The sequence below is a fragment of the Pan paniscus genome, chromosome X (assembly GCF_029289425.2).
Source record: "Pan paniscus chromosome X, NHGRI_mPanPan1-v2.0_pri, whole genome shotgun sequence".
In the NCBI taxonomy this organism is placed as follows: Eukaryota; Metazoa; Chordata; class Mammalia; order Primates; family Hominidae; genus Pan; species Pan paniscus.
In genome coordinates, this window is record NC_073272.2 from 119,045,695 (window position 1) to 119,067,809 (window position 22,115).

At 47.5% G+C, this 22,115-nt stretch overlaps 1 protein-coding gene across 5 annotated transcripts in view; it reads right to left on the minus strand.

Annotated features, from left to right (window-relative positions):
* The window catches only part of SEPTIN6 (septin 6), a 78,003-nt gene that overhangs the window by 48,388 nt on the left and 7,500 nt on the right, over positions 1-22,115 (minus strand). For all 5 annotated transcript variants that reach the window (XM_008965068.5, XM_034950563.3, XM_008965067.7 and 2 more), the window contains exon 2: positions 11,724-11,838. In XM_008965068.5, coding sequence (XP_008963316.2) covers positions 11,724-11,838 — 115 coding nt within the window. The remainder of the gene's footprint in view (positions 1-11,723; positions 11,839-22,115) is intronic.

A 22,115-nucleotide genomic window follows, 5' to 3' on the forward strand; every position in this document is an offset into this window, starting at 1 on the left:
TTTTTTTTTTGAGACAGAGTCTTGCTCTGTCACCCAGGTTAGAGTGCAGTGGCATGATCTCGGCTCACTGCAACCTCCATCTCCCGGGTTCAAGCGATTCTCCTACCTCAGCCTCCCGAGTAGCTGGGATTACAGGCACCCGCCACCGTGCCCAGCTAATTTTTGTATTTTTAGTAGAGATGGGGTTTCACCATCTTGGCCAGGCTGGTCTCAAACTCCTGACCTCGTGATCCACCCGCCTCGGCCTCCCAAAGTGCTGGGATTATAGGCGTTAGCCACCGCACCTGGCCAAGTATACGTTGCTTTTATAGTCAGAAAAAGAAAATTATGTTATAGGCAGCAATGGAGAGATATAGCTATGCCTAGAAAAAAAAGACTGGGAGGAAATACAATATACTCTTACCAATGGCTGTCTCTGAGTGGTGATCTTATGTGTGGTTTTCATCTCTTTCTTTATGCTTTTCTATATTTCCCAAGTTTTCTAAGTGGAATATGTATAGTTTTTGTCATAAAAATTAGAGGACTATTTTAAATTTTTTTAAAAAATGACAGCAGTGGCCAGGCGTGGTGGCTCACACCTGTAATCCTAGCACTTTGGGAGGCTGAAGCAGGCAGATCACTTGAGGTCAGGCATTCAAGACCAGCCTGGCCAACATTGTGAAGCCCTGTCTCTACCAAAAAATATATATATACATACACAATTTAGCCAGGTATGGTGGCAGGCGCCTGTAATCCCAGCTACGGAAAGGCTGAGGCAGGAGAATTACTTGAACCAGGGGAGGCAGAGGTTGCAGTGAGCTGAGATCGTGCCACTGCACTCCACCCTGGGCAAGAGAGTAAGACTCCATCTCAAAAAAAAAAAAAAAAAAAAGACATCAGTCCCTTGTCAAACAAATATCCTTTCATCCCAGTCCCCACCTCTCCTCCCTGCCAGGCCTAAACAGCCCTCTGGGGATGCCCCAGATGTGCCTCCCCACGGTGAAAACTGTGCAGGCTCCTGGCTTATCCTCCCAGCCTGGTTGAACGGTTGAACTTTCAGTGAGACCGTTTTTAACTAAGAGGGGCAGGGGGGGGAGACCCAGCAGGCCACAAAAATTCTTCTTCTTCTTCTTTTTTTTTTTTTTTTTTTTTGATACAGCGTCTCGCTCTGTCGCCCAGGCTGGAGAGCAGTGGCGCAATCTCGGCTCACTGCAGCCTCTGCCTCCCGGGTTCAAGTGATTCTCCTGCCTCAGTCTCCCAGGTAGCTGGGATTACAGGTGCCTGCCACCATGCCCGGCTAATTTTTGTATTTTCAGTAGAGATGGGGTTTCACCATGTTGGCTAGGCTGGCCTCAAACTCCTGACCTCTGGTGATCCACCTGCCTCGGCCTCCCGAACCCGAAGTACTGGTATTATAGGCATGAGCCACCGTGCCCGGCCCTTATCCTTAAATTTTAAACAAACTAGCCATTTATTTGTTTAACTACTAGGCTGCGAGATACTAATAAGTCAAACTGTTGGAATTTTAAAAGTCTTGAACTTCACACTAGGGAAACCAGTAGGGGAAAGGCTGTGGCAGACTGGTGAAGGTTTTGGAAGCTTATTCCTGGGAGATCAAGGGATACCAAGCCACTGTCAGGAGCTAACAAGACTTCAGGGAATGGGACATCACAAGAAGTCAGGAGTTGGTGACAAGGGGGCTAAACAGGAATCTGATATGAGGCCACAAACTGGGCTGGGCGCTGCTTATAATCTCTACAGATCCAGGCTGTATTTGACCCCTCAGCCCACCCCAAGTGACTCAGGAATACCAGGAATTAAAGAGTCAGTAGAGAGGGCCAGGCGCGGTGGCTCACGCCTGTAATCCCGGCACTTTGGGAGGCCGAGGTGGGTGGATCACGAGGTCAGGAGATCGAGACCATCCTGGCTAACACGGTGAAACCCCGTCTCTACTAAAAAAATACAAAAATTAGCCAGGCGTGATGGTGGGTGCCTGTAGTCCCAGCTACTTGGGAGGCTGAGGCAGGAGAATGGCGTGAACCCAGGAGGCGGAGCTTGCAGTGAGCTGAGATCGCGCCACTGCACTCCAGCCTGGGCGACAGAGTGAGACTCCATCTCAAAAAAAAAAAAAAAAAAAAAAGAGTCAGTAGAGAGGCAGGCACTTCGAAGAGAGGATATCATTAATTACTCTGGCCTGCCCTTTGAAGACAAAGACTACTCTCCCATTTATTCCGCTATCATCATCCCTGTTTTTCCCTCTCCTCTCCCCAACCCAGGGGGAATGTGAGCCTCGACTTCTCTTCACAGTCGGGACTGGGTTTGCATTGGGCAAATTGTGGCCTGTCAAACCCCGCCTTGCGACCAAAAGCACACATCTGCAGGGTGGTTCAGGGCTACGGTTAGAGCTACATGATGCAGAACTGAAAATGCTCCATCTCCCCTCCCCACTCTGGGTGTGTCTAGCCTGCTTCTTTTATCCCAAATAATGAGCTATGAATGCAGGAGGTGCCTTTTAAAATATCTGTGTATGATGAGAGTTTTCTGTGTGTGGACAGAGAGAAGGGAGAGAGAGAGAAGAGATAAGAGAGAGGAGGGAGACAGGGAGAGGGAGGGAGAACAAGGAGAACATTCAGTTCAGTCTGGCTACCCGGCCCCCCAGCCCAATTTCATAGCCAGGTCTGACTAACTTGGTAAATTGCCAGAGTGTGGGGAAATGGTTCCTCACACAGATCATGTTTCAAGCCAGGGTCTGCTATATCCATTAGCAGCAAAGACTCTTGAAGAAGAGGCCCCCTTTTTCTTCCCCTAAAGGAACAGGAAGTATTTGGGTCCCAAGAAGAATTTTATGAGGTGGGGCCTTTGCCATGGGAGGTGGCAGACTTGGCCAAGCAGTGGAATGTATCACACCCCGCCTCACCCAAAGTTGGGGTGCACCTTAACTGCAAACGGGGCCAGCACCTTGGAGGTGGGAACACAGTGTGGCTCCCACATCCTAACTCACCTCCCCTCTCGAGGGCACTGAGGTTTGAGCTACAGTTTAGCTCATCTTCCTATGTGCCTGATGAATTTTCCATGTACATCCTTACCCCCAACTCCCTCCCATGGAACAGAAGGGAGCTCATGGAACAGAACCATCCTTACCCCCAACTCCCAAAACCCTTCTGTTGCATGAGCTCCCTGCCGAATGCCCTGTAGCTCCTAGGGAGTGGGGGTCCTGTTTCCCCAGCACCCAGAGTGGGCACCCTGGCTCCCCGATCCTAAGAATTCTCAGAGAGCAGGAGATGGGCCATCTTTCAGTACCCCCGAGAGTGCCTAACCCAAGGTTCACACAGAAGGCCTCAGGGACAGCACCGCAGCGTGAGGGACCCACCCTGTTTGCACAGCTGGAGGAATGGGGGCCGGGCAGGGCAGGACAGGGAGCTGGGAGGAACAGCAGGAGAAATGACCACCCAAATGCCTGCTGGCACAAAAGCGCTGTGGAAATTAGATGCCAAATAATGAACGTCTGGAAGAAAAGAACACCCGGGTGTCTAGGGAATTGAGATAAATGCAATAGTAGAGAGGGCAGAAAATCAAGCGAGCTCATCCTACGGCTATCGAGAGCTCCTGTTCCAGTTTTCCATCAGTGTAGAGCCTGGGGGTCGGGGAGGCTTTCTGTCAATGACTGGCACAGACCCAGCCTGATCCTAGGATGCTGCCCCTCCCACGGCTGCCCTGGGCCCAGTACTGAGTGTGAGTGTGTTGTGAGGGGGAGGCACACGTGACCTAACTGGGATCAGGTCAGCAGATTCCACACCCCTGCAGGAAGGTGGAGACTTGGCAATTCGATTCCAGCAGGAAACCTGAGGAGTCCCGAGGGGTCAATTTCTCACTCCTCCTCCCCCAGCCCTCCCAGGGCTCCTCCAAGTGGATAGTAAGGTTTTTAACGCATGCTCCACCAGCCAAGAGGATTTCATCTCACTTTGCTTAATGTAGATAGTATTCTGGAAACAATAGTTTTAAAAAAAATTAAAACATATATGAGTACTACGAAATATGTTTTTTTCAAACTATGCTCTTGCGGGACGGTGGCTCAGGCCTGTAATCCCAGCACTTTGGGAGGTCGAGGCGGGTAGATCACCTGAGGTCAGGAGTTGGAGACCAGCCTGGCTAACATGGTGAAATCCCATCTCTACTAAAAATACAAAAATTAGCCGCGCATGGTGGCAGGCTCCTGTAATCCCAGCTACTCAGGAGGCTGAGGGTGGAGAATCGTTTGAACCCGGGAGGCGGAGGTTGCAGTGAGCAGAGATCTCACCACCACACTCCAGCCTGGGCGACAGAGCGAGATCCTGTCTAAGAAAGAAAGGAAAGACAGAGAGAGAGAGAGAGAGAGAGAGAGAGAGACAGAGAAAGAAAAAGAAAAGACTTCTAGCCAGGTTATCACTAAGTTACTTTGTGACATGAACTGAGCTCTTTCCCCTCTCTGGGTCCCAGTCTCTTTTTCTATAAAATGAGAGCGTTGGTAATAACAGCTATTGTTTACAGACACTGCTCTAAGTTTTTTACATATATTTTCTTATTTATTCCTCACAGCAAGCCCATGAGGAAGATGTTACTATTTGTCCTCAATTTATAGATGGGTTAACCAAGCCACTTACTAGCTGTGTAAATTTGCACCAGTTCCTCAGCATCTCTGCACCTTACTTTCCTCATCTATAAAATGTGGAGGGGCCGGGCGCAGTGGCTCATGCCTGTAATCCCAGCACTTTGGGAGGTTGAAGCAGGAGGATCAGTTGAGGCCAGGAATTCGAGACCAGCCTGACCAACATAGACCCTGTCTCTGTTTTATTTTTTATTTCCATAGGTTTTTGGGGACAGGTGGTATTTGGTTATATGAGTAAGTTCTTTAGTGGTGATTTGTGAGATTTTGATGCACCCATCTCCTGAGCAGTATACACTGAACCCAATTTGTAGTCTTTTATTCCTCACCCCCTTCCCGCCCTTTCCCCCTGAGTCCCCAAAGTCCATTGTGTTATTCTTATGCCTTTGCATCCTTATAGCTTGGCTCCCACTTATGAGTGAGAACATACAATGTTTGGTTTTCCATTCCTGAGTTACTTCACTTAGCATAATAGGTCTATTTTGAAAACTAGTAATAATAAAATAAAATGTGGAAGAAGTAACTAGTCCAAGGTCACAAACTAGTAAGTGGCAGAGCCAGCATTTGAACCCAGGCAGGCCGACGCTGGAGTCCATGCTTTTAACCAATGTGCTCTAGCGAGACGCATAGGTGTGATATGTTTGTTCATTCAGTCATTCCATGAGTATTTACAAAGACTCTAATAGGAGCCAGGCACAGTTATAGGAGCTGCAGATACAGCAATGAACAAGATAGCCACAATCCCTGTTCTTGTGGACCTAAAGTCTCTTCCAGTTCTGAATGTTGAACCCAGAGAAACGTCTCTGAGTTCAACAGGGAGGTGCCCAAAAGGAAACACTCCAGGAACTCCGGTTGGCTAAGGAAGCCTATGGAAAGGGACAAGGTTATGCCTGGCTCTGTGACCTTGTCCTTTCTCCTTCCTGATCTTGCAGAGGCCTGGCAGGCAGTGGTGTGCTGGAGCCGGCTCGTCCGCTTCCTGCATCTCTTCCCAAGCCCACGTGCAGTGATGTCATGTTGGTAGCTTAACAGCAGCCATGGCAGGAGTAATGACACCAACAAAATCAGCAGATGCTTCAAACCACAACAGTTTTTCTCCTGAGATGGGCTGTGACGTTGACCAGCACACCACTGCTGGCAGCCTGTTTTAGACAAATGAGCAGCTGCCTTTCCCAGATATGAAGGGATGAAACAATTGATCCTTGGCCTTGATAGAATGCTAGCTGCCCTTTCCCTCCTCCTGCAGCAAGCCTCAATCCTGCTTCTCTTGTGTGACTGTTTTTTTCCATGTTCAACAGAGCCCAATTGAGCCTGGAATCCTGAGCAGCTTCAAAGTAAATATTATCATTATGACCCTTTGTGCTCTTCACAGCCATGACTGCTACTGTAGCATTTAGATGGATGAGTCTCTTTGGGGCTTGTTCCCAGGAGTACAAAGCAACGGGCCCCAGAATATTTGTACTGTTGGCTCTGGTGGTTCCTCTGAGGCATTCTGTACTGCATCTAGGATCAGGGGATCCTTGAAATTTCCAAAGCTAAGGGACTAGTATATGTGTTTTTATGGGGAGGAAGAGGAACCTCACCTCTTCGGTAATTATGGTCAACCCTAGAGAATATATTGGAGAGGAGTCATAATATGTTCACACTCATGTGCCTAGTCCTCTAAAAAGAATAATAGGCCAGGTGTGGTGGCTCATGCCTATAATCCCAGCACTTTGGGAGGTCAAGGTGGGCGGATCACTTGAGGTCAAGAGTTCGAGACCAGCCTGGCCAACATGGTGAGACCCTGTCTCTACTAAAAATACAAAATAAATTAGCTGGGCATGGTGGTGTGCACCTGTGATCCCAAGTACTAGGGAGGCTGAAGCATGAGAATCACTTGAACCTGGGAGATGGAGGTTGCAGTTAGCAGAGATAGTGCCACTCCACTGCAGCCTGGGTGACAGAGTGAGACTCTGTCTCAAAAAAAAAAAAAAAAAAAAAAAAGAAGAAGAAGAATTGCAGGTGCCGTTTATTGGTATCCTTACTATAAATTAGGTTCTGGATTATCAAAAATTCTCGGCCGGACGCAGTGGCTCACACCTATAATACCAGCATTTTGGGAGGCCAAGGCAGGCGGATCACCTGAGGTTGGGAGTTTGAGACCAGCCTGACCAACATGGTGAAACCCCGTCTCTACTAAAAATACAAAATTAGCTGGGTGTGGTGGTGCACGCCCATAATCTCAGCTACTCAGGAGGCTGAGGCAGGCGGATCACCTGAGGTTGGGAGTTTGAGACCAGCCTGACCAACATGGTGAAACCCCGTCTCTACTAAAAATACAAAATTAGCTGGGTGTGGTGGTGCACGCCCATAATCTCAGCTACTCAGGAGGCTGAGGCAGGAGAATTGCTTGAACCCGGGAAGTGGAGGTTGTGGTGCGCCAAGATCGTGCCATCGCACTCCAGCCTGGGTGACAAGAGCAAAACTCCATCTCAAAAAAAAAAAAAATGCTCTCTCTTAGTTGCAACACACATATGTGCACAGATGTACACACATGCACACATGCATGTAGGATACCTTGCTGGATGTAGGCCTATGATCGGCAGCCCAGCACCAAGATAAACAATAGTGTGAAAAAATATCCTAGGTCTCTGTTAATAATTGAAGCTAGTGCTACCATAATTTTACACCACAAATGCCCTATCAAGAAAAAGAAACGTTTGGGTATGGTGGCTCATGCCCATAATTCCAGGACTTTGGGAGGCCAAGTAGGGAGGACTGCTTGAGCCCAGGAGTTAGGGACCAGCCTGGGCAACATAGTGAGACCTCATCTCTACACAATAAGTTTTTTTTTTTTTTTTTTTTTGAGACGGAGTCTCACTCTGTCACCCAGGCTGGAGTGCAGTGGCGTGACCTCCGCTCACTGTAAGCTCCGCCTCCCGGGTTCACGCCATTCTCCTGCCTCAGCCTCCTGAGTAGCTGGGACTACAGGCGCCCGCCACCACGCCTGGCTAACTTTTTTGTATTTTTAGTAGAGATGGGGTTTCACCGTGTTAGCCAGGATGGTCTCGATCTCCTGACCTCATGATCTGCCCACCTCGGCCTCCCAAAGTGCTGGGATTACAGGCGTGAGCCACCGCGCCTGGCCCTCTACACAATAATTTTAATTAAAAAAAAATTAGCCAGGCATGGTGGCATGTGCCTGTAGTCCCAGCTACTCAGGAGGCTGAGGTGGGAGGATTGCTTGAGCCTGGGAGGTTGAGGCTGCAGTAAGCTGTGATCACGCCACAGCACTCCAGCCTGGGCAATAGAACAAGACTGTGTCTCAAAAGAAAAGAAAAGAAAATACTTTGGGGAAATATATTCTATGCCCAAACAGCATCTTGTTATAACAGTCATTAAGGGAGTAAATGTACACAGGCAGTAGGCATGAACTATCATCACAAAAAGCTCTGCAAGATAAAAGATCACCTTCAGCAGCTAAGCTGTGGACCCTTTGCGAAGTCAGTGACTGGATCCAGCCTCATGGCTGGGCTGACATTGCAGCTTCAGAGCTACTCTAAGCTACTTATGACCTTGGCCCAAATTGTGGGTTCTCTGAGCAAGGACAGGGTGGTGAGCACAGCAAGAGGGCAGGATGCGTGCATTGCAGGGTTTTTTGGAACAGGGATGAAATTAACCCAGTCGGGGCTGGCCTATCCAATGGTTGCACCTGTGAGTCTAAGACAGGAGCTACAGAGGCAGCCATTTCCTGAAACTTGACAAGTGGGGAGCAAAAGAGAGTCTGTGACTCTTGAGGATGAGAGCATCTCCTTCCTACTCCTCCCCTCTTGGAGGGTCTGTGCTGGGTACTTGAGCAATTCCATCCCAGCAGGTGCAAGTGGAAGCATTTATAGCTGTACAATGTCTAGGTGGAAACTAGAGGATGGGGGATTACTATTTCTCCCATCCACTTTGCCTTGAGCTTGGCTGCCTCTGGGCCCTAGGGGAGCCTGTGCTCCACATATCAAATTACCCTACACTTCCACCCTCAGAGATCCATTTCAATTCACATGGCCTCCCTCCTAAAGCTTTACTAGCCCACCCAATCGCACTGGTTGAAAGGTTGCTTAAGGTGGATCTGTCATTTCTCTTCTCATCTCAACTTCAGTACAGGTCATATGGAGTTCTGGGAAGAATGCCAAGGGACTCTGATATGTTTGTGCTTAAATATTGTGGTAATCAAATATTATGTGAAATAAGTTGGCCATCAGCCAAAGATTGGAGCTCTTGTTAGTTAAACAGAGATTTGGCAGTGCTAACATTGGATGTGATAGTCTTTGCACTTGATGTCGATTACTGTGACTTCTAGTTATTTTACATTTTTCTCCAAATAGCACCTAATCATAACCATCAGTTAGACTTTCAGCATTTGAAGAATTAACAGCCTAGATCTGGACTCTAAGGCCCTCGATGTGTAATTCTGTGAAGCACATATTTTCTTTTTTTTAATGTACTGTTTTATTCACTAATGCCTCCAGGTATATTTCTCTCCCTATGAACAAGGACATGCATAGTAGAAGTCACATCTTAAAAATAAGTTTGAGTATAAATCTGTGGATTGAAACTGAAGCACATATTTTCATCTGATAGGTTCCAAAGTTGATGTGGGCCAGGCATAGTGGCTAATGCCTGTAATCTCAGCACTTTGGTAGGCTGAGGCAAGTGGATCGCTTGAGCTTAGGAGTTCAAGAACAGCCTGGGCAACACAGTGAGACCTCACCTCATCTCTACGAAAAAAATGAGCCCGGTCGCATGCCTGTAATCCCAGCTACTTTGGAGGCTGAGGTGGGAGGAATGCTTGAGCCTGGGAGGTTGAGGCTGCAGTGAGCCTCTGCACTCCAGCCTGGGTGACACAGGGACACTTTGTCTCAAACAACAACGACAACAAAACCAAAGTTGGTGTGTGGGAGTGAGCCATTTAGCTAGGGAGTGAGCCTAGCTTGTGGGAACAACTGCCCGTCATCTGTTGTTCTCTACTTGTCCTTGAATGTGTAGCAATTCTCTTACAAAAAGTGACCTGGAAAAGAATGCTGGGGATAGAGGAAAAAAAATGATAAAGAGCCCAAGAAAATGAATGACCTTAGTGAGAAAACAGAATTTCTAGGCTGGGCGCGGTGGCTCATGCCTGTAATCCCAGAAGTTTGGGAGGCCGAGGTGGGCGGATCACTTGAGGTCAGGAATTGAAACTCCGTCTCTACTAAAAATACAGAAATTAGCTGGGTGTGGTGGCGTGCACCTATAGTCCCAGCTACTCAGGAGGCTGAGGCAGGAGAATCGCTCGAACCCGGAAGGTGGAGGTTGCAGTGAGCTGATATCACGCCACTGCACTCCAGTCTGGGTGACAGCACAAGACTCTGTCTCAAAAAAAAAAAAAAAAAAAAAAAAAAAAAAGAAAGAAAGAAAAGAAAAGAAAGAAAAAACAGAATTTCTGAATACATTAAAGTGTAAAATATCCAATTTAGTAGTAGTTCAGATCTACTACATGAACAAGTTCCCCATACACTCTATACAAAAATAAAAGGCAATTAGCAAAAGTGTTTGAGTGTTTCAGCCAGTACAAAAACAGACTTTATTCTGGTATTTATATAATCATTAAGGTTCAGAAGGTCACTGAAAATATGCAGGTATGCTTTCCCATGTTACAGGGTGAAAATTATATGCTATGATCATGTTTGCAAATTTGAGATATTTAAGATCTAAGAAGATTTTTTTTTTTTTTTGAGACAGAGTCTTACTCTGTCGTCCAGGCTGGAGTGCAGTGGCGCGATCTCAGCTCACCGGAAGCTCTGCCTCCCAGGTTCACGCCATTCTCCTGCCTCAGCCTCCCAAGTAGCTGGGACTACAGGCACCCGCCACCATGCCCGGCTAATTTTGTTTTTGTATTTTTAGTAGAGACGGGGTTTCACCGTGTTAGCCAGGATGGTCTCGATCTTCTGACCTCGTGATCCACCGGCCTCGGCCTCCCAAAGTGCTGGGATTACAGGCGTGAGCCACCGTGCCCGGCCGAAGATATTCTTGAAGAAGGAACCGTTATCCCTCATATTTGTTGGATTGGTGCTCAGTGGTTTCCAAAGTGCTTTCATGTGCTCAAGAGATATTGCTGGCAGCAGTTAGAGAAGCAGGGGGAGGAACAAGGGGTCAACCAGGCCTGAGTCCTCATTATGGTGCCACTTCTTCTGTGTTGCCTCAGGTAAGTCCCTTATCCTCCCCAAGACTCTGTGTCTCCACCTGTTTCATGAGGATACAAATGCTACTTGCTCTGCTCACTTCGCAGAGTCCTGGTAATGTCCAAAAGAGCTAAAGTGAGAAAGTGAAAAGTATAATGAATGGTTCCTGTGGCATTCACCCATTCATTCATTTCACAGATATTACCGCACTCTACTTGTGCTGTGATTAGCAAATAGAGGGGGCTACGATGCAGCTCCCACTGTTGAGATTAAATGTCTAGGTAGAGGCCGGGCACAGTGGCTCACACCTGTAATCCTAGCACTTTGGGAGGCCAAGATGGGTGGATTGCTTGAGCTCAGGAGTTCAAGACCAGCCTGGGCAACATAGTGAGACCCCATCTCAAAAAAAAAAAAGTCTAGGTAGAGAGATAGGTAAAGGGAATAAAAGAATGTTGCATACAGCTGTGTGGTGCCTGCACCCGAGCTCAAACTAAACCAAGCACAGCAAAACTACAGAGGAAACAGACCCAACCCACTGCCCACAGCTGGTGGGCAGGCGTTTTTTGTCAGCTATCCCCTCCCTCCCAATTCTGCCCTGGATCCTGTCTTCTGTAGTCAAAATGAACTCTATAGCCATACTGAGCCAGCCAGCTCCCTTACAGAATTTCCACTGGGTCTCACATAGCTCAGTTTCCCCCCAAGATATGGCCCTATACTCTGATCTGGCCAGGGGAAAAAAGTAATTACAGCCAGCTGCTTACAAAAAACAGGCAGAGAGATAAAAGAAGAGGGGAGAGACACTCTCGCAACTAAATCAGAATGACACACTATTTAACCTAATTACCTGCAAAGCCGTATCCAGCCATTAAGGATCCATATTCTGTAATAGAATTTCCTGCTATGGAAATACTCACCCACGCACAGGATGTTGAAGCAGAAGCCCTGGCTGACGGACTTATTCACCAGCTGGTCAGGCAAGCTGTCAAACCCCACATGTCCAGACAGGGGGACAGTTCGGCAACCTTCACCCTAATTTGGAAGGAGTGAGGGAGAAAATGAAAATGTGCTTAAAAGCAGTCTGGGTCTCGCTTCTCCATCCAAATGTTCGCTGTGCAAGGAAGTCACACCCGCCCAGGCCCAGTGTGTCATCTCTTCCCTCAGCTACTCCCTGCTCCAAAGCAAAATGGCCCGTCAGCTTGGAAATCACAGATTCTTGGAGACAGGCATCCTCTAGGCTCAATAGTGAATGTCGCCACAGCTCCAGAGAAAATTACAGAGGAGCTTATTAGGGGCAGGAGAGTGGAGTCAGGGGAGGAGAATGCTGGCACCGAGGTTCACAGACTCGGGTTAAATCTCCACTCAGTCATTTACAAGCTGAGTAACTTGCTGAGACTGTTTCCTTCCACATCTGCCATCTGAGATAATATGGCATATCTTAGAGGTGACTGGGAGCCTCAGAAGCGCTAATACATGTAACGAGCTTAGTATATGCAGAGGTATTCAGTAAGTATTACGAAAAGGGTTTAAAAAGCAATTATTGGGCCGGGTTCAGTGGCTCACACCTGTAATCCCAGCACTTTGGGAGGCCAAGGCGGGGGGATCACTTGAGGTCAGGAGTTCAACACCAGCCTGGCCAACGTGGCGAAACCCTGTCTCTACCAAAAAAACAAAAATTAGCCAGGCATGGTGGTGGGTGCCTATAATCCCAGCTACTTGGGAGACTGAGGCAGGAGAATTGCTTGAACCCGGGAGGTGTAGGCTGCAGTGAGCCGAGATCACGCCACTGCACTACAGCCTGGGCAATAAGAGCGAAACTCTGTCTCAAAAAAAAAAAAAAAATCAATTATTGGCTGGTGAAATGTCTCCCACCTGTAATCCCAACACTTTGGGAGGCCAAGGTGGGTGGATCACTTGAGGCCAAGAGTTTGAGACCAGCCTGGGCAACACAGTGAGACAACATCTCTACAAAAAATCAAAAATTAGCTGGGCATGGTGGCATGTGCCTGTGTAGTCCCAGCTACTTGGGAGGCTGAGGCGGGAGGATTGCTTGTGTCCAGGAGGTAGAGGCTGCAGTGCGCTATGATGGCACCACTGCACTCCCGCCCAGGTGAGAGAGCAAGATCCTGTCTTAAAAAAAAAGCAATTGTTCCTCTCTCTCTAGGGCATTTTGAGGACCTACAAAGGCAGTGTAGTGTAGAGGTTAAGAGCAGAGGCTTTGAAATCTGGCAGGTGTTAGTTATAGCCCCATCTCCACCATCTCCTGGCTGTGTCACCCTCAGACAAGTTACATAAACTTCTTAAGTTTTCCCCATCCATAAAATCGGAAACTATTGAGTAGGAGTGTGAGGATTATACAGGATCATGCTCCTCAAGCCCTTAGCGTAGTGCCTAGCATGTGGTGAGCATTCAATCAGCAGTAGCTGCTGTTGTTATTCACTGTGGGGTTATCCTTACACCCCCAGCCTGAACGGTACTGCATGGAACACTGTGGCTCCCTATGGCTACAAGAAGCTGCCTCCGTGCTTCCTCTGGGTCCCTTGACTCCCTAAGGGTCAGCCAAGCCACTCCCAGCCCTGGAAAGCAGAGGGCCTTTGCTTCGCCTTCAAGGCCCAAAGCTGCTTATAGTTAATGATTTTACAAAACAGGAGGAGACTCAAACTGGAACAGGATTCCAAGGAGCCAGGGGGAAGCATAAAAGGGGCCTGCGTGGAGCGTGGACTCAAGAAATGTGCCAACTACCAACCAACGGCCACAGGGGAGGGGAGGGGAGGGGACAGGGGAGAAGGGAGCTTGAGACAGCTGAGCTAGACAAGAAGGGAGTACTATGTAAGGAGTCAGTTTCTGTTGGGTGGGGCTGCACCAAGCTTTCCATAACTAGAAAGATGCCAAGAGCAGTCCAAGAAGGGCACGGTTAGTGCCAGGAGGCCCAGCCCAGCATCACAGGCTGCACTAAGCAGGCAGCTCTTCTGTTGGGCTGGACCAGCTTTTAGACTAGGTCCATAATAAGGGCACATTTTCACACTGAAAGGGGTGGGCTGTGAGGGTGGTGGAGCCTCTCAGCAGCCAACTTTGTCAGAACCGGCTCCCAGATAGCCCCTTCACACAGCTTTAGATCTCACTCCCATCGGTGTCACTAGATCCTGTGAGGGCAAGCGACAGGGCTAGTGCCGGTGAATGCCATGTGGCAAGTTCATTACCCTCACACATCTCACCCCACACACTTCCAGTGGAGAACTCTTAACAGACAACCATATGCCATCATTCAGTGAGAGTTGGCGTATTCTCTGCCCCAGGGGGTCCCCTGAAGACACCTGAGGCTGGGTGCAGTGGCTCGCACCTGCAATCGCAGCACTTGGGGAGGCCGAAGTGGGCGGATCTCTTGAGCCCAGGAGTTTGAGACCAGACTGAGCAACATGGCAAAACCCCATCTCAACAACAAGAAAAATACAAAAATGAGCCGGGCATGGTGTCGTGAGCCTGTGGTCTCAGCTACTCAGCAGGCTGAGGTGGGAAGATCACCTGAGCCCAGGAGGTCGAGGCTGCAGTGAGCCATGATCTCGCCATTGCACTCCAGCCTGGGTAACAGAGCAAGACACTGTCTCGGTCGGGCGCGGTGGCTCATGCCTGTAATCTCAGCACTTTGGGAGTCCGAGGCGGGCGGATCACGAGGTCAGGAGATGGAGACCATCCTGGCTAACACGGTGAAACCCCGTCTCTACTAAAAATACAAAAAATTAGCCGGGCGTGGTGGCGGGCGCCTGTAGTCCCAGCTACTCCGGAGGCTGAGGCAGGAGAATGGCGTGAACCTGGGAGGCTGAGCTTGCAGTGAGCCGAGATCGCGCCACTGCACCCAGCCTGGGTGACAGAGCGAGACTCCGTCTCAAAAAAAAAAAAATAATAAAGACAGCTGAGCCTCATGAGTGGTTCACATCACTCAAGGCTTTGTTCTACGTTCACCCCTTTCTGCTTCTCCTTCTCATTTCCCCTTCTCTTTATTAAAGCAAACAAAGTAAGATGCAAGATTCCCACTGCTAGTTCTTGGTCCGCAACGCTGCAGGGGAGTCAGGGACATGAGAACTGATATGCTTTCTTTACGGAGCCTCCGATGTAGCAGGCATCGGAAATTGAGGTGGACTCAGAGTTGAGGTTTCCTGAGCCATTCGTTATCACCCCTGGCTGCCTCTTCCGGCCTCCAACAAATTCAGCACCATGAAGCTTCAAGTGCTCCAAAGTCAAAAGGAGAGGAAATGAATTTTCAAACTGAAGACAGTGCTGTAAAGAGCCCTAAACGGCAGAAGAAAAAATTTTCTTTTCTTTCCTTTTTTTTTTTTTTTTTTTTTTTTTTTGATAAGGAGTCTCTCCCTGTCTCCCAGGCTAGAGTGCAGTGGCGCGATCTCAGCTCACTGCAACTTCCGCCTCCCAGGTTCAAGCGATTCTCCTGCCTCTGCCTCCCGAGTAGCTGGGTGCCCACCACCGCACCCGGCTAATTTTTTGTATATTTTAGTAGAGATGGGGTTTTGCCATGTTGGCCAGGCTGGTCTTGAACTACTGACCTCAGGTGATCCACCCGCCTTGGCCTCCCAAAGTGCTGGGATTACAGGCATGAGCCACCATGCCTGGCCCAAAAGAAATAATTTTTTAAGCCCTAAGAAGCAGAAGTATGGACTTCATTTCCTAAGCAATGGGATTTGGGGGATTTTGAGTGATTTGAGCGGGGAGGGCCATGATACAGGGAGTGTTTTTAAAAGACCACTCCAGCTGCAGGGTGTTTGCTTGATTGGATGGACAGAGAGACTAGGAGCAGGAAGACATAGGAGGAGATGATTCCAATAATGTTGAGCCAGCAGAGTGACATCCAGGCACTGTGACAATAAATGCTGGTTGGTGTGAACTGACCTGACTTGGGACTCAAAGAGAAGGAACAAATTTGAGAGATGTCTTAAGAAGGGATGAGCCTCTGCCGGGAGCAGTGGCTCACGCCTGTAATCCCAGCACTTTGGGACGCTGAGGCAGGCGGATCACGAGGTCAGGAGTTCAAAACCAGCCTGGCCAACATGGTGAAACCCCATCTCTACTAAAAATACAAAAATTAGCCGGGCGTGGTGGCGGGAGCCTGTAATCCCAGCCACTCAGGAGGCTGAGAGGCAGGAGAATCACTTGAACCCAGGAGGCGGAGTTTGCAGTGAGCCGAGATTGCGCCACTGCACTCCAGCCAGCCTGGGGGACAGAGAGAGACTCCGTCTCAAAAATAAATACATTAATTAATTAAAAAAGAAGGGATGAGCCTCAAGGAGTGATTGGGCAGAGGGAACAGCACCATGGAGACACACAGGAAAGCCAGGAAAAGATGCCTGTTTAATGGGGATGATGAGGAGACTGATTTTAAATTAGCTGTTACTAAAAAAATTACATTTATCAGATTTTTTATTTTGTGGAAGTAATCAATGTTCACTGTAGAAATTTTAGAACATACAGATAATAATAAAGAAGAAAATCAAAATCAACCATAATATCACTCTCCAGAGATAAACACTGTTAATTTTATTTATTTATTTATTTATTAGAGATGGAGTTTCTCTCTTGTTGTCCAGGCTGGAGTGCAGTGGCACAATCTCGGCCCATGGGTTCAAGCGATTCTCCTGCCTCAGCTTCCGGAGTAGCTGGGACTACAGGTGTGCACCACCACGCCCAGGTAATTTTTGTATTTTTAGTAGAGACGGGGTTTCACCTTGTTGGCCAGGCTGGTCTTGAACTCCTGACCTCAAATGATCCGGCCACCTCGGCCTCCCAAAGTGCTGGGATTACAGGAGTGAGCCACCATGCCCAGCCACTGGTGACTTTTAGAATCGTTATTTCTTTTGTATCTGTTACCCAGTGTCCAATACACCTAAATTAACTGAGGAGTTTGGGAAAGAAGGGACATAGAACCTGGTCAATGTGTTTTTCTTGCTAACTGGGATTTAAGCAGCAAACTTTTTGTCTCAATCCCTGTAGCTAAGAAAGCTTCAAAAATGTATTTGTGGCCAGGCACGATGGCTCACGCCTGTAATCCCAGCACTTTGGGAGGCCGAGGCGGGTGGATCATGAGGTCAGGAGTTTAAGACCAGCCTTGCCAACATGGTGAAACCCCGTCTCTACTAAAAATACAAAAATTGGCTGGGCGCGGTGGCAGATGCCTGTAGCCCCAGCCACTCGGGAGGCTGAGTTAGGAGAATCACCTGAACCCGGGAGGCAGAGGTTGCATTGAGCCGAGATCACGCCACTGCACTCCAGGCTGGGCGACAGAGTAAGACTCTGTCTCAAAAAAAAAAAAAAATGTATTTGTATAGTTCCTACTTTAGGAAATCCTGTCTGGCAAACACTATGCACCCTTGCTTTGATGAATCTTATAAGATGTCAAGGTCATCATTATGAGTATCAGTCCGCATTGTTCAGAGTTAAATACGCAAAGGTAGGAAGGACAGAAGGACACAACATTGAACTGAATGTACACTGACCCCAGCACAGCCCCTGGAAGTTTCTCCCCTCCTCTCTCACTAAATCTCTGATATCTTATCTCTTTCCTCTTTCTCCTTAAGGTGGCCTGATTAATTGAGGGCCTGATTACTTTGATTGCAGTTAATTGAATGTTCCTTGACTACAATGTGCACGAGAGGAGATGGAACCGGCAACTTGGCCCAGCATGTCTGACACTAAATCTCAAGTTTTCATCTTTAGTAGCAGGTGGTGCCATATTACCATACTGAAGGCCTGAACTGAGATGCTGGAATGGCCAAAGTCACCATTTTAAATTGCACTTCTCTCATAACCCTGCAACCTCCTCTCAGAATCTGTACAAAGATCTATTACAAGGAAATTTATTACAGCACAGTTTATAATGCTGAAAAAAAAAACCCAACCTAAATGTCCAACAATAGGAAAATATTTAACCAAATTATGGTACACGCATATTCTGGAATATTCTACATCCATTAAGAAGCATGTGGGTAGTTCTGTATGTACTGATGTGAGTATCTCCAAGACATATTATAAAACAGAAAACAGAAGTTATAGGGCGACTGTAATAAAATAGAAGAAAATGGAAGTTATTACATGACTGTAATCCCAGCATTTTGGGAGGTCGAGGCAGGTGGCTCGCTTGAGCCCAGGAGTTTGAGACCAGCCTGGGCAACACAGCAGAATCCCGTCTCTACAAAAAATACAAAAATTAGCCAAGTGTGTTAGCACACACCTGTAGTCCCAGCTACCCAGGAGGCTGATGTGGGAGGATTGCTTGAGCCCGGTAGGTCGAGGATGTAGTGGGCCAAGATTGTGCCACTGCACTCCAGCCTGGGCAACAGTGAGACCCTGTCTCAAAAAAAAGAAAGAAAGAAAAAAAGAAAATAGAAGTTGTAAACTATAAGCACAATATGAGCCCATATATGCCCCAGAAGCCCTGTAGATGTGTATTTGCACGTAAATGTATGTGGATGCATAGAAAGAAGACTGAAAATACAGCCACCAAACCCACAATCGTGGCTACCTCAGGGGAGGGGGATGGAAATAGGGGCTCAGTCAAGGGAGTAGTCGGTATGCTTCCCTATTGTTTGACTCTTTTATAGCACGAATGTATTCGCATGTTACCCATGTAATTTTAAAACATTTTTAATATAAGAAAGAAGAGTTCTCACTCAGCTTTGCAGCAGGGGTAATTAGGATGCAGAGAGTCTGAGAGGAGCTAAAAGGAAGGCAAAATGAAAGAGTGCTCCTGAGAACTGGGAGAGCGCCCCGCTCCCCTCCCCAATTACATTTCCTGTTTTCTCCTCATCTGCAGTCACCTGTGGTTTTTAAATACGTTATACCACATTTCATATCGCAGGCAGAAACACCGCTCTCTTTCTCTTCCGCCTCCTCTCCTGAGGACACACCAATTTCGTTTTTTAATTGAATATTCGTAAGGTTCATATTATCAAGAACAAGTTATGGTGGTTCCAGCTGCGCATCTTTCTCTCATTGCTGTTACTGAAAATAAAGAGTCCCTTAAGCACCCGAGTAGGTCACCTCTGTCCCCCACTCCCCTTGGCCCCTCTTCCAACCTCTGTGATAGTAAGCAAGCCGTATTTGAGGCCTCTGGGAACTGAGGGTGCATCTGTGTCAATGGAGAATTTCCCGCCTCTGTTTCAAACCAGGGTGGCTAAATTAGTAGCTGTCATTCTAAAGAATAAAAGCAAAAAGTTTGAAACTCATTGCTGATGACTAGGCTGTCCCTAAACTTTCTCCTCTGGCCATTCCCATCCAAATACTAGGAAAGCGGCCAGGTGCGGTGGCTCATGCCTGTAATCCCAGCACTTTGGGAGGCCAAGGCGGGCAGATTACTTGGGGCCAGGAGTTCGAAACCAGCCTGGCCAACACTGGGAAAACCCGTCTCTACTGAAAATACAAAAATTAGCCAGGCTTTGTGGCTCATGCCTGTAGTCCCAGCCAGTTGGGAGGCTGAGGCAGGAGAATCGCTTGAACGCGGGAGGCGGAGGTTGCAATGAGCTGAGATCGCACAACTGCACTCCAGTCTGGGCAACAGAGGGAGACTCTGTCTCAAAACAAACAAACAAACAACAACAACAAAAATGCTAGGAAAGAAAAGAAACACTGAAACCGGACTCTCTTCAGTCACCTACTGGTGGGCCCAAGCTCTCACACCTCCCTTTTCTCCATTTCCACTCTCAGCCCTGAACACTGATGTCTGAAAGACCGTGCAAATCTCCAAGACTATGAATCATCGGTTCAGTGATACATGATGGAATATTAAGCAGCTGAGAAAAATGTTTTCTAAGAATATTTAATGACAAAAGGAAATGCTCACCAAAGGCAAACAACAACAGGAAAACCAACCTGTATACACAGGGTCATCCCAATGATGGGGGAAAATACACATTTTTTAAAAGATTAGAAGAACACATGCCAAAATAATGTCAGTGATTTCTTTTGGGTAGAGAGGTTGTAGGTGATGTTGCTTTTCTGGGTTTTCCAAATGTTCTACAATAGGCATATTTTACTTTTATAAATGGGGAAAATGTTACTTTTTAAAAAAAGATTCTATGATGATACTTTCCTGGGTACGAAAGTGGCCTCAGGTATTTTAGAAAAATATTGAACTACAACCAAAAAGGTGCCTGACAATTTGGGTCATCAGAGCATTTAGCTTTCAGGCAGTTTTATTGTATATAAAACATTTATTTTACCAGCAATACAATAAAACCCTATTAGTCTCCTTATTATAACTTCTTTTTTTTTTTTTTTTTTTTGAGACAGTGTCTCACTCTGTCAACCAGGCTGGAGTGCAGTGGCGCGATCTCGGCTCACTGCAACCTCTCCCTCCTGGTTTCAAGCAATTCTCCTGCCTCAGCTTCCTGAGTAGCTGGGATTACAGGTGTGTACCACCACACCCAGCTAATTTTTGTATTTTTAGTTTAGTATAGATGGGGTTTCACCATGTTGGCCAGGCTGGTCTAGAACTCCTGACTTCAGGTGATCCACCCGCCTCGGCCTCCCAAAGTTCTGGGATTATAGGCGTGAGCCACTGTGCCCAGCCCCCTTATTATAACTTATTATTACATATTATATATATAACTTATTGTCATACAGTATAATTTCTTATTATAATGATTCATGTGAACCAGAAGTCAAATCATATATCCTGAAACATGTAGCAAAAAGTCTTGATGAAACAATCAGGTAGCTGATAGCTTCCCCTGCTGCCTCCAATGCTGCCAAGGATGCCGCTGTATTATGTCATAAGAACCACAAAAGCACTGATAAGTTCCCAGAGGTTTTTTTTTTTTTTTTTTTCTGAGATGGAGTCTCACTCTGTCTCTCTCAGGCTGGAGTGCAGTGGCACGATCTCAGCTCATTGCAACCTCCGTCTCCAGGGTTCAAGTGATTCTCCTACCTCAGCCTCCCGAGTAGCTGGGATTACAGGCGCCCACCCCAACATCCAGCTAATGTTTGTATTTTTAGAAGAGACGGGGTTTTGCCATATTGGCCAGGCTGGTCTCGAACTCCTAACCTCAGGTGATCCGCCCGCCTCAGCCTCCTAAAGTGCTGGGATTACAGGTGTGAGCCCCCGCACACAGCCAAGTTCCCACAGGTTTTAAAAACAATTCTCAAATGCATCCAACACATCAAATATCAGAATGTCCCTCATGCTAATTAAGCCAGGCTAAGAGGAAACTGAGTAGTAGCAATGCCCTATCCTGGGAAAGAGAAATGTGGGGGCTGTTCTAAGGAGAAATAAGGCCTGCAAAAGCTGGCAGCACCCCCAAGGGGCCTCAGAAATGCCCTTCAGTTGGGGAGCAGTTGTGCTGAAGAAGCACAAGACAGACTATCCTTACCAGACAGAGCAGGAGGCCCATTTTTGGCAAATCCAATAGATGAAACTGATTTTAATACACAAGATAAATTCCAGAGTGGCTTTTCATTCTATAAAAGGATTCACAGCAGGATTCCATTAAGTAGCCAGCTCTTCTACTGCATTGAAAGCAGGATTCAATAGACAAACATTCAGCTGTCATGTACCTTTATAGGAAGACAATAGCTATCTACACCTACATGGACAGGCAATATCTGAAGGGTTGTTTCTGTTCCACTTACCGAGAGCCTGCTGAGCTAAAAGCATAGATCGACCTTCCCTACAACTCTCTCCCCACCCAGCTCAAGGGGTCAAAGCAGGGAAGGGGTGGGGTTCAATTCTGCCACCTCATTCGGAAGCAGACGCAGGCAAGGACCTAAAAGAAATGAGGCTGGAGAAAAAGGAAACATAAGCACCATACAATGTTAGAGCTGGAAACGCCCTTAAAGATCACCTAATCCAGCCCTTTCGTTTCACAAAAGGGGAAACAGAGACTCACAGAGAGGAAGTGACTTGGCTCACGTCACAGACTGATTTAGTGACAGAGAATAGTGCTAGGATCCAGGCCCCTGTCGAGCCAACGGCCACTCTCAAATGGAAAAGCTGACTCAAGTGGCACATGTGTTTCTTTATACTGGTAAAATTCCGGGACATTGAGCTTCTGGCTTGATGCTGGTCAGGGGCAGAAGGGTCAAGGAACCGAATCTGGAAACCCGTGAGCTCCCCAAGGTGGTTCTGGCCCACAGAAGGCAACTGAAGCAGTCAATGCGGTGGAAGGCACTCATTGTGTGTTCCTGCTCTCTACTCACTTCCCCACTTTTTCCTCCTGTTTCCCTCTCTTTTGACTGCGGCCTAAGTCTCAGCCTGGCCAGCTGCCCAGTTCTGCTGAAGAACCCCAAGACTAACACAAGCTTAAGTCTAG